We start from the raw sequence: 15179 nt of genomic DNA, 5'->3' as shown, positions 1-15179 counted from the left end.
AACTGTATCTGCAATATGTATGTGTCTGCAGATTACGCTGAAAAAAAATGAAGAGCTACTGTTTCACAGACAAAATTATGTCGTAGTATAGAGTTGCTCTTCTTAGCAGTGGATTAATGCTTCTCCAAGTGATCCAGATGAACTCTGTGCATGCCTGACATCTTAATTTGTATGGTGTTCTGAAAATGCTTTCTGTTCAACTCAGTTTTGTATTAATAAATCCATTTTTAATATATAGCATATTATTGGATGTGATTTTTTTTATAAAATACTTCATATGTCTCAACCCTTCTTGGTAAATCTGTTATTAGTGGAATACATATAATACCAATTATTACAGAACAGCGAATCTTACACTTCTAGAAGAATAAATATGTTACACAAATAAGGATCTGCTGAACAGAACTTTCACACAGTATTTGTTACAGCTAGATATACTGATACTCTGCATACAAGTGGGATTTTTCCTCTACAGTGCCTCGAATGATCACCAAGTCTTAGCTTTAGGTTTCTTTCTTCCATATAAAATAGATACATGCCATCTCATTTTGTAGTTTAGAAATGTACAGATCACATCTGAAACCTGTAGTTTCAGAGGAAACTGAATGGAAACGTATGGGATCCTAAACGTTCTCTTTTTTTAAGAGGTATCATGAATGTGGCTCTATCAAGTAACTGTATAATTTTCCAAATTATATTTCCGAAGTTCTGGTACATAAAAATATCCAGTTCTAGTCAATTTAGACAGTTTTAACCAGAACTGCTTTGTTAGTAAGCGCACACACCAGAATAGACTTACATCAGTTATAGTGTTCAGAGCAGTATCTGCACCAATGCTGAAATCTGAACCCGGTACATTGTTGGATACAGTTGCAGGAACCATAACCATTGGAACACAGAATTCGTCATATTTCTCTCGGGCAGCTGACAATTCCAGAAGTCCAAGGTATGCCTGTTGGGCACAGGCATTGGGTGAAAAATTAGGATGAATAAAACAAATGCAAAATTGGTGTGAAAAAATGGAAAGGGCCACAGGAGGAGCCATTTCTACCACAGCATACTTCAGCACGTCAAAGCATTAAGGAACTAAATCTAACACACACACACAAAAAAAGAAAGCATTAAGAACAGGTACACTTTTAAAAACAAACAATAAACAGAACTTTCATTTTCACAGGAATATATAATTCAGACATAACAAAGTGTTTTGTACAACATAAACAACTGCAAACTAGCTCCCCAATCTTCTGGTACTGTTACTGCTCATTTGAAATCTTAGTATTCCTGAACTGGGACCTTTCCTAACAGGTTGGAAGGAATGGATGATTCATTCCTTACCAAAAGCAATAAGCATGTCTTCTCTGGGAAGAGTTGCAAAATACTTTCCTGAATCAAGGTTTAAAAAAAATTATTATTTTGATAACAGGAAATAAACGTGAAATATGGAAAAAGAGAAAATACTTCTCTAGACCAACTACAGATTTTGAAATGCACTTTGACACAAAGCAGCTTAAATAAAGAACTGCAGTGCAGTTACTGCTAAAGTTCAGGAACTTCTATATGTTCTAAGTATTGATACAGTATAAATTGTACCTTGGCACTACTGAAGTAATATATATATATTTATTAATAAAAAATATTAGCACTGAATCACAGAACCATTTGGGTTAGAAGAGAAGCTCATCTAGTTTCAACTCCCCTGCCATGGGCAGGGACACCTTCCACAGGACCAGGTTGCTCCAAGCCTTGCCCAATCTGGCCTTGAAGCATTTCCAAGGATGGGGCATTCACAGCTTCTCCACGCAACCTGTTCTGGTGCCTCAACACTATCAGGCTGTATTACCTTTTTTATTCACTTAGCACATCCTGTTTTGCAGTTACTGGCCACTGTCTTGAATGCCAATTTTTATCAGAATCTGTGATTAACAATACTTTTGCTCCTGAACACTACTTGTGCTGTATATAAAAAATTAATTATAACCAAATACATTTTACATGAAGATTGGGTAAAAATTAAAATGTAAATGATTCATTTTGTTAGTAGTTCTACTCAAATATAATTAGACATTTCAGTGTACCTCAAATCCACCAATAACCATAAGGGCGTTAATGTTGTTAGTGCGCATCTGGTCAGCAATCTTCTCCAAATATTTTGCAGGAAGAGTACTAAAAATTATTAAACCAGAAGAAAAATAAAAACAATGTACAGACTCTGCAGCAGAACTAATTACTAAGCTAAAACAGAGCAGGCAATGCAGTATTTTTTGTTTTATGTATTTGTCCACACAAATAATTCTTCCTGAAAACCAGTAAGGGATCATGTCAACTATAAAGAAAAGAGTTTGCAATCCTTTTAAGTGTAAGGACCCCACGAATTTTTCGAGGTCCTAACTGCCATTTTCATTCTCTCTTCAGGGCTTGTACAGTACTATAAAGATATCCAAGTTGGAAAGTAACAATTTAAAGAAAAATAAAAAACCTGAGCACTTAAAACATCCTGTGCAAGGAGTATGGAATCATATGGTGGATATATAAAGTACTAGAATTCATCATATCAATTGGCAAAACACTGATGTTACCGTTTTGTACCAAGAATTGATCCTCCTTGACCAGTCCAGCCTCCAACATCTCCCCAGCTGATTTCCTTTATCTTTGAATAAAAGTAAAAAAGGAGATTCTGTTAAGTAATTACACAACTACTTCTGACATGCAGCAAACATTTAATGTAAAACTGTTGGAACAAGTTTTGGGCTCAAAAAGCACCAAAACTGAAATTGGCAAATAAAAAAAATTGTGTCTTGTATCCAGTTTCTCCTCAGTACACCAGCTGATGCTTAAGACAGGGAAACAGAAGAATCTAACTCACCTGGGGAAGAAAAAAAAAATAACTTCCTCCTTCAACAAGTACTACTGCAGAGTTTCTTATAGCAAAGGAACTACACAGGTGCACATTCTGTACTCATTGTACAGAACTGGCGATTCATCTGTTACTATTCTGTGGAAAACGTGCCATATGCTAAATGCTGACCAAAATTTAAAGCTAGGATTCATCTGCACTAATTCCGTAGCTCTGCATCATGCGATCAGCAAAACCTAAGGCGTACGAACCTATAGACTTCAATAGTTGAGAAATACAGTTACAATCTGGATGTTATATATCCTTAGGAAATAACTTACAGAATTGCTTCTCACAATGGTTAAGACAGAACATACCTTCTAAGAACATCAACAAAGGTGGTGGTGTGAGATTGGATACACACTATGCCAGGCACACATGTCATACTGACCTTCCCTCTAGCAAAACCTTCAAATCCATCAATGACAGCAAACATTTTATGGCCTTCAGTTATGCCAACTCTCACAGCAGCCCTCACTGCAGCATTCATTCCAGCTGCAGGGGCACCAACATTTAAAACTGCCACATTAAAATTAGTCTGCAAGAAAAAAAAACCCAACAAACATTCAATAAGCACTTCAATTTCTACAACAGTTAATGTGTCCATCATACATAGTTACATAGGTGCTAAATATTAGAATACAGGAAAGGAAATTTTGAAGCCTAATCCAAAACTTTAAGTAGAAGATACATACACATACTTGTCCATTTGCAGACTATCACATAGAAACAAAGAGTTTGTGGGTTCTTTTTAAAAAGAGTATTTGGTTTTAAGTAAGATTTTATCACATTTTCATTTGGTTTGTAGGTTAGGTTATTCGGGTTTTTATATTCTAGCTCTGGTAGGTTCAAGAAACACAAATTACCCTATAATATTTATAGAATAGCTAGGGTTGGAAAGAACCTTAAGATCATCCAGTTCCAACCCCCCTGCCATGGGCAGGGACACCTCACACTAAACCATGTCACCCAAGGCTCTGTCCAGCCTGGCCTTGAACACCACCAGGGACGGAGCATTCACAGCTTCCTTGGGCAACCCATTCCAGTACCTCACCACCCTAACAGTAAAGAAATTCCTCATATCCAATCTAAATTTAGCCTTTTTGAGTTTTAACCCATTATTCCTTGTCCTATCACTATAGTCCCTAGTGAAGTGTCCCTCACCAGCATCCCTATAGCCCCCCTTCGGATACTGGAAGGCTGCTATGAGGTCTCCAAGCAGCCTTCTCTTCTCCAGGCTGAACAGACCCAAATTTCTCAGCCTATCTTCATATGGGAGGTGCTCCAGTCCCCTGATCATCCTCGTTGCCCTCCTCTGGACTTGTTCCAACAGTTCCATGTCCTTTTTATGTTGAGGGCACTAGAACTGCACACAATACTCCAGGTGAGGTCTCACGAGAGCAGAGTAGAGGGGCAGGATCACCTCCTTTGACCTGCTGGTCACGATCCTTTTGATGCAGCCCAGGATACAGTTGGCTTTCTGGGCTGTGAGAGCACATTGCTGGCTCATGTCCGTTTTCTCAACCAGCACCCCCAAGTCCTTCTCTGCAGGGTGCTCTGAATCTATTCTCTCCCCAGCCTGTAGCTGTGCCTGGGATTGCTCCGATTGGGTATTCAACCAGATTCATGTTATCAAACAGTAGCTTTTTGCAAAACTACCCAGAACAGGCAAGAGCAGAAACCAATTTTAGCACCAGAGCATTTCAGTGTGGATCATCAGTACCATGCAAAGCAGAACAGATAACTTTTAAATTAAAGTATCAGCCAGGACTTTAGAGCAGCTGACAATACAGTAGTAAAAGGGAGCACTCAATGTGTTTCTTAATATCATGTTTTTGGATTATAATAGGTTTTTAATGCTTTCCCTAAGAACCCAAAGTAACTGCTTATATACTGTGTCTCCCCAAGTTTAATGAGCATCCCCAAGTAAGGAACTAATTGACTCTAACAGAAAAGTCTGAGATATCAAATATACATTTGTAATTTAAAACAGAGACAACGTAAAAGAGAAGGATGTATTAAAAACATAACATGAAATAATAAATATTTTGATATATAATGTGTATTCCCTACTTATGTATTTAGCTCCCATTTATATTGCTTTGCTATTAACTGTACTGTAAGTAAAACAACTACATCTAAATGGATGTAAGCATTAAAGACTAAACACCACAAGTAGCCAAAATCATACAATCCTTCTACAAAACACTATTAAAAACTTCTGTCTTTTTACAACAGACCCAACTCTAAAATCACAACAGTTCCCAGTTTTCAAATTAAGAACATTTTATACTGATAAATCCTGTATCATTCAGATCATGGATTCTTTCCCAGAGGAAAAAAAAAAACATCAATACTTGTATGAAGAAGAAAAAAAAATATAGCAGAAAGATTATTCATGAATGTTCACTGGAAGGGTATACAAACCAAGAGTGCTACTGTGTGTAAAATGGTAATAAGCATCTTTGGATTAAATTTTAATTGAAAAACATGAAATGCAGATCTTCTGTATATGAAGTATTCCATGAAATAGAAAGCTTATTTCCATGTAAATCACAGCCCACTATCTTAGATTAAGAAACAGTCAGCCAGCATAATTTAATACAATACTGGCATTAGTGTTGATTTACAACAGATAAAAATATAATCCATTACCAAAAAATGAAAATGGCACTGCAATGCATTAATATTGTTTTATTTTTACAGCACTGAATTTAATACTGAGAGCAAAATACAAGTAAAGAATTAAAACTGTACATGACTGACCTTTGGGAAAGTTTTGCCCCTCTGTAGGAATTTAGGAAACAGAATTTAAATGACTGCAAATTGCACAAGCAAAATGCAAGAAAATTTCAACATCCTAAGCTTATACACAAATTCATCATGCTATGTCATAGGATTGAAGAGCTAATTAAGGCAGTATGATGGGGAGAGAAGAAGAAAAATGTTATTTGTTATGATATCCCCAAAGCACTGTACACTCAAAAAAAATCCTTACCTTTGGAAGCTCGGCATCTGGCCTTTTGTGCGACAGCAATTTGTAGGTGTTAAGGTTGTTTTCAAAGCTCCTAAATAAATCAATCAATGGATGAATCAAAATTAAGAAAATAGTAATTTTTTTCAACTCAGTTATTTTTAAGAAATGCTTTATAACAGGTATGTAACATTAGCACCAAAGACAAATGCAAACCATAAAAACTGGAAATGAACACACTGGAAAATACCCAATCCTGTAAGACAGTGAGAAAATACAAAATAGTAAGAAAGCATAAAATAACTATATAGCTGGCCAGTATATTTATAGATCAGCAATAAAGCATTTTATTACCAAATTACTTGAAACACAAAAGACTCTGTTGACACATAAGTGCAGAATGTCTCCCTCCAACATCACTGTTGGAAAACTACCAGCTACTTATAAATAAGTGCATGGGATTGGCCTCAAAATCTTGGACAGACAAATGGTTGCTACCAGTCAGCTCATACAACACACAGTTCTTTTCTTTATGATTAGTTAGCCTAGTACCAGTCTGCCTGACTAGTCTAACATAGTACTGAACTAATTTTCTTCGCTTTATATGTTTTTATGGAGATAAGAATTTTAGTTATTCTATTTCAACAACTCTTCTTCTGTATTCTCTATTATTCTTAAATACATAAAAGCATATGGATATTAAATTCAAAATAAAATGCCAAGCGCCAGCAGAACAGCAAAGCAATTCAGCTTTTCTAGAGTAAATAAACCAATACAAGTTATTGGCCATACCTTCCACGAAGCCTAACAGCCTCAACAAATCTTCCCTCATCCATGGCTTTCTGGACTTCTTGAGTCTTGAAAAAACAAGTGGATTACTCAGTGTGTTTAAAAAACATAGGAAGTTGATTATTTAATATATTCCAGTAAATAGATAATTTTGAAATAACTTTCTAAAGGGAAAAAATAAATACTGACATTTCATAAACTTATGAACTACCTTTTATCATAGCATAAACTATAGAGGACAGGAGAAGAACAAAGGAGAAGCAGACACCTAAAGCCTCCCTGGGAAGAAAAATAAAAACCAATGTATTTATTTTTGTGTTTTATATTTTTCAGTTTAAGCTGAACAGTTTTAGTACAGAAACCTAACCGTCACTTATGACATGTAAATGGATGCAAGCATCTGAATGATTTGCTATGGCAATAAAAAGAGAAGATCTGAGATAAAATTTTAAAAGAAAGGAAATAAAAAACAAAACAAACAAAAAAAAACAACCCCAACATATTTGTTTGTTGGTAGTCTGCAAGTAAATAACATATAGAAAATAGACATGAATTTCATTATTCCCACATATGGGAAAGTGTTGCACATATTCCCATCAGTGTTTTAATGACAATAGACAATTATTGTACACAGTGGTCTGTTGTAGTTAATGAATAACTGTAAACTGGCTTTTTGCCAGAAACTCACCATCTGCACACACTCCATCAAAGGCAGACGAACGGCCTGGTTTCCAGACAGGGACACAACACAGGCAGGGGTAGCTGGAGTCGCTTCTAAAAGGGCGAGCACAGCTTCCACACCCATACGACTTGCCTGAAAATACATAATGTTTGAGTTTTCAAGTGCTTGAAAGGACAAGGCTTCCAATCACAGAACTTGTCATGATTTCATTGTAAATCCAACTGAAACCACTTATTCTTTGGTAGGTGAAAATGTCGCAGGCTGTTTAATGCCCTTAAATACAGACAGTTGTTCTTGAAGCTTTGCTATTTAATCTTAATATAGATTCCTTTGCATGAAATGCTTCACTATTCTGAATTTGAGCTATCCAAACAGTTAACGCAATATAGTAATTGGATTTGTCAAGTTTATCAACTGAAGAACCACCCCATCCCCAAATAAATAACCCAAATGTAGTTGCACCATGTGGTGTGTCATGAGTAAGTATTTTAGGTTTACTCACCAAAATTCTGTCAAATGCTGAAGGGGTTCCACCTCTTTGCACATGACCCAAGATAGTTACTCGTGTGTCAAAACCAAGCCGCTGAACTACAAGCTGCAAAGAATTTCAAAATACAGTGGGTTTATCATCATTATTTCATATATGCATGCTTTAGCATTACTTTGCTTTATGCGATATTGGAATAATAAAATTCTACATATACTATACGTGTGTCAACAGTAAATGAAAATACTATAAAAGTTAAGCTTCTAAGTTCTAAGCTTCTAAGTTGAGCTTCTTAAAGTTAACTAGGAAGTTAACTTCAAGAAGTTATAGTTTATTCCTAACCTAGAACTAACTCCAGGTTTAGTTTCCAAGGAACATTTTATTTAATAATGGCAGAACAGTGGCTTAGATTACCATGCTTTAACTACGGTTACAATGGCTCCATTATGCACAGTCCTCAGCCTTATAAAAACAGGTCTAAGTATTATAATTAGAATACTTGAAAGAATTGCAATTACAGTGTGTGATTAACTCCATGTTTCATCTGTGTGTAAGATTACACATCCCAAAAGACTGACTAAAACTTTAGTGGATGATTTAACCTCAATTGACAAGACCTTTAAAACTTGCAGTAAAAATTATAAACTGACAGCTACGGAAAACAAAACTTCGTAGTCACAGGACAGATAAACCCCCAGTGAAATCAAAATGACATAGATCCTTCTTGCCAATTACTAGTTTGCAACATCTTTTCTTAAAGGACCCTTTCTATGAAAAGGAGAATAATTTCAGCTCAAAAGCTTTTCTTAATCTGAAATGCCACTGAAATTCTTGGCAAAGCAACCATTTAGAAAAAAGTGGCAAGACTCTGCCCAAGGTAGACAGTATTATTTCACTGTGACACTGACCATTAACACTATTTTACAAAAAACATAAAGTAATATAGGATTATAATTACTGATCTGAGGTGATTTCAGACTATCAGTTAAGGCACTCATGAAATAGGTGTTTTGGACTGTTGCCTTACATTATAAAGAGAAAAGGTTCTAATTAATTGAAATCATTAACAGAGAAAAAGTTCTAAAGCCACTAAAATAACTCTCCTTTAAGTGGGATATGGGTTCAGATAAAAAAGCATAAATATAAAATGCAACCAACAAACTATGTGATAAGCTACTTCACAGGAACAGACTTACTTTACAGAAATGTTATAAACAGTAACAAGCTCCATCATAAGAACAAGACAAAAAGTGTATCACAGGGTTGTTGACACTTACATCCTTAACCTTCTCTGACGTTATAGGCTTGTTATGGCAATCAATAGCTCCTTCAGCTACAATAATAATATTTAACCTTTTCTTTCGTGCACGATTCTGTAATAAAAACAAAAGAACCTCCATATAATTAAACCACTGAAATTTACAGCACAGTTTTATAATCAATTGCTATACACTAAGCTGCTGGGATTTGAAGAAATATTTCTTCTATTTGGTCACCTCAGAGTTTTCACACATTTTATCTTCATATAACTCTTTTCACTGATGAAGTGAAATTTCTTATATCAAATTGAGGAAAGGTACACATGCTGTTTTATAGGAACAGTTTTATGTAATCCCTAGAGTAGATCATATAATTCTTCAAAACAATCACAGAATGAAGGAAAAGAACTGCTAAAGGTCAAATAGTATCATCTGTGACACCAGAAGCAAAGACTTCCTGAAAGTCCTGATCACATTTTCAAATCATCATTTTCAAACAAACATCTGCAAAAATGTCATGAAATCCCAAATATAGTAATGGATTACCTCTGAAAGCTTAACACACATTGTATCTTCCCATCCTTCTTCTGGTGGATATTCAGGAATAAATACCCAATCTGCACCACAGGCTAAGGCACTAACAAGAGCTAGATACCTAATAAAACATGACAGATTATTAGACATCTATATTTCAGATCTCTCGTATTTCATAATTGTATCTGTATGAGACACAAACTGTTGAAGATAATACATACCCACAGTGTCTCCCCATAACCTCCAGAACAAATGTCCTCTGATGGCTGTAAAATTAAGAAAACAAATGAACTGTAATACTGCAATTCAAAAGTTCAGTCCAAAATCTTGAAAGCAGAACCTGTTATCAAGAAACACCCTGTGTTTACCAAACTTACCAAACACAGAACTCATTAGCAAAACAGATGGTCACATTAAACAATGTATTTAAAATTATGCGTATTCAAACACCTAATTCATTTTCCTGACTATCTGATTCTAAAACACATAAGAACATTTAGGAGAGAAGAGGTGAACATTTACTAGCAATGTAAATGATGCCGACCCGTAGTTAAAAACTGTAATGATTATACCTGTATTATTCCTCCCTCTCCCCCCAAAAATTAAAAAATATATATGTGTATACATATAAATCATGTAATTGCTTCAATTTTACCTAGGGAAAGCTTACATACAAACAGGTGCTACTTTGCACTATTAAAGGTGTGTCTTTATTTTCTCTAAAAACATCTTAAAAAAACAAAGCCTGCCCCTAAAGCTTATGAAACCTCTACAACCAGATGCTTGAAGTGCTGCTACAACAGGAAAGACAGAAAAGCAGTTACTAAGAAAAAAAGAAACCAAGACATTTGAAAGATACAGCTAAAAGAGCCATTATTTCCACTCTAGAAATATTACAAATGCTAGTCACCTAACTTCTATTTAAGATTAAATTTTATCCACCAACTATTGTACAGCAATAAGATACTTAAGATATGAAGCATAAACCATTGTATATTTGTTACAGTTTTCTATAATATGAATGATTTACCTTTGAGCAGTGGTCATGATGGCATCCACAACTTCAATGATTCTGTGCAAGGCTGAGTCAGTACCTATGGTCATATCAGTACCACAGAAGTCATTGTCTATGGATCCAACCATTCCCACAATGTTAAGGTAAGCATACTTCTTAACAGCCTCTTCATCAATCTTTCCTGTAAAGTATCCAGAGAAAGAACTGTGAGATTATTATTAAAACAAACAAAATCCCAACAAGAAACAAAAAAAACCACAAAACTTTTAGACATATTGCTTGGATGCTCTACTTTTGTAAATTAAACATATCCAAACATAATTTTATGTTTGGATATTTTAGGTAACAAGGTTAGTCAAAACTACAAACAGAAGCCAATTAAACAACCAAACAAAAGAATCCCGCATAGAACTCCTTACAGTAAGGAAGGAAACAAGAGCTTTTCAGTCCATTTCAAAATGTCAGCAGATTATCAAGTTTTGCAACCAACCTTAAAATTGATAGTTTGGACTTAAACAATAGCATTCAAATTGTAGTCTCAGTGTATGACAGGTAATAAAGTAAAAGGATACAAACTGGATGTGATTATGGGCATTGGTAAACAATCAAAACCCAGCATTAAACTTTTGAAGACATCTCTTCTGCAACACTGAAAGGCTCTGATTTCATGATTAATAAGCAAATACAATAGAAAAGCTCGTCTTCTAAGGCTTAGTCACTCAAGACATCAGTGAAAATGCTGAATCATCCAAGAGATTTAAAGGATCTCAAGGATGAAATATCTTAGCTGCTTAAGTGCTTAAAACTACCTTAGTATCTGTAGATGGGATGGTAGTAAATATAATGCTGATACTTTAAAATGAGATTCAAGAACTATATTGGTGTGTTTAATGTCTATACTACAGAAAATAACAGAAAACACAATGAAAAAAATATAACTTATGTCCATAAAGATATATGCAGCATTCTGAAGAATAATCAAAATGTTTTCTATGAATGTATACCATGCATTACAAACCTTTTCTAGAGTTCCAAAGGTGACTTAATAATCACATGAATAAGGGATATCTGGTAGACATATTCTACTTAGGTTTCCAAAAAGCCATTGACAACATCTGTCACCAAAGGATTTTGAGGAAACTAAGTAGCTACAGCATAAGAGAGAAGGCTTTTGATAGAATAAAAAATATGAAAGAGGGTAAAAGATAACAGAGTAGTAGCAAATGCAAGTTCTTGTATCTGAGAAAGGTAACCAATGGAGTTCTACAGGGTTCTGTGCTGTTCAATATACTCAGCAATAACCTAGAAAAGGGAATGAGCAGTAAGGTGCCAAAGTTTACTGATCAAACAGAATTATTTGCATTCTAAAGGTATGGTGTGTCTGAGAAGAAATGAAGAAGACTGGCAAGACACAGTGAGCACTAAATATCAGATGGAATTCACTGTAGACAAATGTAAACTAATGCACATGAAAAATGCACCCTAACAGCACAAACAAAATGCTATTTTCAGCATAATAATATAATAATGCTGTTCTCATTAATAAATCAGCTTCAATGCTCAATAGCAGTCAAAAAATCAAAATATTAGAAAATATTAGGAAAAGAACAGAGAACAAAACAAAGATCATTATACTACTGTGTAGATCCATGGTTTGCCCTCATCTTGAATACTGGGTGCAGTTGTGGTCCTCCCCACCTCAAAAAGGACATGGTAGAACTGGAAAAGGTTCAGAGAAGGGCAACAAAGATGATCAAAGGTATAGAACTTACATATAAGGAACAACTAAGCAAACTAGGACTTCCATCTAGAAAAAGAGATGCTGAAGGGAAAATAAGACAGCTGTAAAGTCTCAAGTGGCATGCAGAAAGGAATCTGGATTGATCATCACTGTTTGCTCTAGCACAAAAATTATAGGACATCAAATTATATTAGAAGCCAGAAGGATCAAAATAAACAGGAGAAGATTCTTCAAAATCTTCATCATTCAATGAAGTTGAACTCCTTGTCACACAATGTTTTCAGCAACAATCTGTATGCTTTCAGGGAGACTGTATACATTCATGGAAGAGAAATTCATTAAGGACTGCTAACACCATCTGGTTCAGGAAGTTCCGAAGACAGAAATGGATGGAACCTATCAAGAGTATTTATAAATTATGAGTAACATATAGCATCAATACAGCATTATTTATGCTTGTCCTATTCTTTTACTCTTCCCTATATATGCTCTTGGATGCTATCAAAGACAACTGCTAGGTGGGGTGCACTTTTACCAACAGCCATTTACATTCTGATCTTAAACAGTGTCATACAGTCAGGGATCATAGTATAATAACAACCACGTGTGTGGCCATTTGAAGAAAAGGAACTACCATCTCAGTTTGGATATGAGGGCAAAAGGCTTTTCAAGCAGAACGTTCAAAGTTCAGACCCTGAAAATGATTCATAATGAAGGGGAAAAAAAGCCATACAGACTGTTGCCCAGTAACTTATTTGGCCTTTTTGAACCTTTATGGTATGTAAGAGAGGATGTACAGAAATAAAAACTATTGCTTTATGAAGAACCATGTAATTTCCTAGAATGTATGCATCTGATTTTGAGTTTAAGATCTGGATATAGTTTTCATATGTATAGTTAAGGTATATAACTTCCTTGAAAATTGGACTAGAATTCTATAGTATCTAAATGCAAACTTACCTTTCTGTGCCAGTTCTTCTAGAAGCCCACTCCACTCTTCACGGAACAGATTGGCACCAGTTAAGCTACCATCTCCACCAATAACACAAAGATTGGTGATTCCTCTCTGAACCAAGTTGTAGGCTGCCTGCAGGCGGCCCTCCCGGGTACGAAAGGATTTGCAGCGTGCACTACCAATAACTGTACCTCCCTAGAAAAAGGAAGTATAACAGTCTTAATTTATAATCCAGTATTTTAATGTTTTCAAGATGTATTAATGATGCATGGTTTATTTTGCAGCATAACCTCAATCTTCAATTTTAAAGTGAGTAAAAAGTAAAGAAAATCAAAGAATTATCAAACCTGTGGGAAATTATGTTCTCAGGAGCAGATATACACATCAGAGAAAAGGGAGAAAACACTTAAAATTGACTGATAGAGAGCTACTGTTGAAGGAAAATGATAAATTATTTGAGATTCATTTCAGTAGCATGCTAATAAATGATCTAATTGTTACTTACACGCAATAACAGTAAAAGTGATATGATACTAAGTAGTTAAGTGTTAGGTGAATTTGCTTCAAAGTGGGACATTTTTCCAAAAACTATTATAAGATATATGACCAATACCAGAAAAGGCATATCCTTATCAAAATTAGCATCTGTCATTCCACAGTGTTGTGGGAAGAACTGCATCAATATTTAGTACCTTACAGATCAGAGTAATGCTAAATTTCCTGGTTTCTTAATTATCTGCTGTAGTTTTTAATGTGATTAAAGGAATTTCTCCCCAAAATAAAGTTTTATTTTCAAAAAAGACTGAATCACCCTATCACTGAAAATTGCTGAGCACCTTGCTGAAAATAAGTTATTTACACATCTTCTACATTTATGTTGTTCAAACAAGTCTCAAGAAAAGTCTATTTTTCCCTTATTTTTCTCTCTGCTAACTGCTTTATGTTTATTTTACTAGCTTCACAGAAAGCTCCAAAGAAACCCACACTTCACCTGGAGGTAGATTTCAGAAAGCCTGGTAAGCAGTAAGACCTCTTTGCCAAACATTGCATCTGCTCTGAAAGAGGTAACAATATTACCATGCTAAGGTAAAATGTAAGGATAGTCAAATGGCCACCTTGCAGAACACTGTAATATGAATGCACTAAGTCACTGGTATTATCTGAACTCTGGAAAACTGTACTGTTACTACATGCATTACAAATCTAAATCCACTTAACACAGAAAGCCAACAGGGTTTCGTAATACAACACTTGCCTTACAAAACAGCTGTTTCATACTTTGGCCCTATAATGTCTTTTTTATTAAATACAAGCTTGTCAGTATGGCTTCAGGAGACTAATGACATGAACTGTTGAACATCTAGCACAAAGGTTTTCAAGATTATTTCTGTGCACCAAATAAAAGACCATATAAAGCTCTTTAGAAAGTGTCAAATATCCACACTGTAGAACTCAGGCTCTGCCTAAAAGTGGTATGTGCTGGTCATTCAGTTATCACAGAATTCAAATCCATAATTACAGTGGTTGCCTGGATCTAAAATTTTGGTTCCCTGTTGTAAGAGCAAGGGTTTGGGTCCTATCCCCTAACACTTACCACTTGCAAGATACTTGAAACACTTTCCCATGAAACTTCTACAATATTATCACCTCCATCAACCATTCCCTGGTAACCCTGAAAGAGAAAAAGTATTTCAGAAGTCTGATTTGAAAAATTGTGTAACATTTCCACTGCAGTAATACCCACCTTGTATATTTTAATGCAATTTTAAGTAATTAACCCCACTGACTAAAAAATTACTCAATTTAAATGCAATAATATTCAAGCAGGGAAGCCAAACCCTCTTCCT

The 15179-nt window shown here is 35.2% G+C and overlaps 1 protein-coding gene across 6 annotated transcripts in view; it reads right to left on the bottom strand.

Moving 5' to 3' along the window:
- PFKP (phosphofructokinase, platelet) overlaps window positions 1-15179 on the bottom strand; it is a 44998-nt gene that overhangs the window by 13769 nt on the left and 16050 nt on the right. For 4 of the 6 annotated variants that reach the window (XM_034074557.1, XM_034074562.1, XM_005153023.3 and 1 more), the window contains 14 exons: window positions 14927-15004; window positions 13338-13527; window positions 10652-10817; window positions 9843-9887; window positions 9634-9742; window positions 9106-9201; window positions 7844-7936; window positions 7348-7473; window positions 6663-6727; window positions 5895-5964; window positions 3288-3434; window positions 2580-2650; window positions 2079-2166; window positions 800-952 (listed from right to left, as the gene is read on the bottom strand). In XM_034074557.1, coding sequence (XP_033930448.1) covers window positions 800-952; window positions 2079-2166; window positions 2580-2650; window positions 3288-3434; window positions 5895-5964; window positions 6663-6727; window positions 7348-7473; window positions 7844-7936; window positions 9106-9201; window positions 9634-9742; window positions 9843-9887; window positions 10652-10817; window positions 13338-13527; window positions 14927-15004 — 1497 coding nt within the window. The remainder of the gene's footprint in view (window positions 1-799; window positions 953-2078; window positions 2167-2579; window positions 2651-3287; window positions 3435-5894; window positions 5965-6662; window positions 6728-7347; window positions 7474-7843; window positions 7937-9105; window positions 9202-9633; window positions 9743-9842; window positions 9888-10651; window positions 10818-13337; window positions 13528-14926; window positions 15005-15179) is intronic. The other 2 variants (XM_031052365.2, XM_031052366.2) reach the window with 1 other exon arrangement.

The sequence above is a fragment of the Melopsittacus undulatus genome, chromosome 1, assembly GCF_012275295.1.
Source record: "Melopsittacus undulatus isolate bMelUnd1 chromosome 1, bMelUnd1.mat.Z, whole genome shotgun sequence".
In the NCBI taxonomy this organism is placed as follows: Eukaryota; Metazoa; Chordata; class Aves; order Psittaciformes; family Psittaculidae; genus Melopsittacus; species Melopsittacus undulatus.
This window is presented reverse-complemented; position numbering and strand designations above follow the sequence as displayed.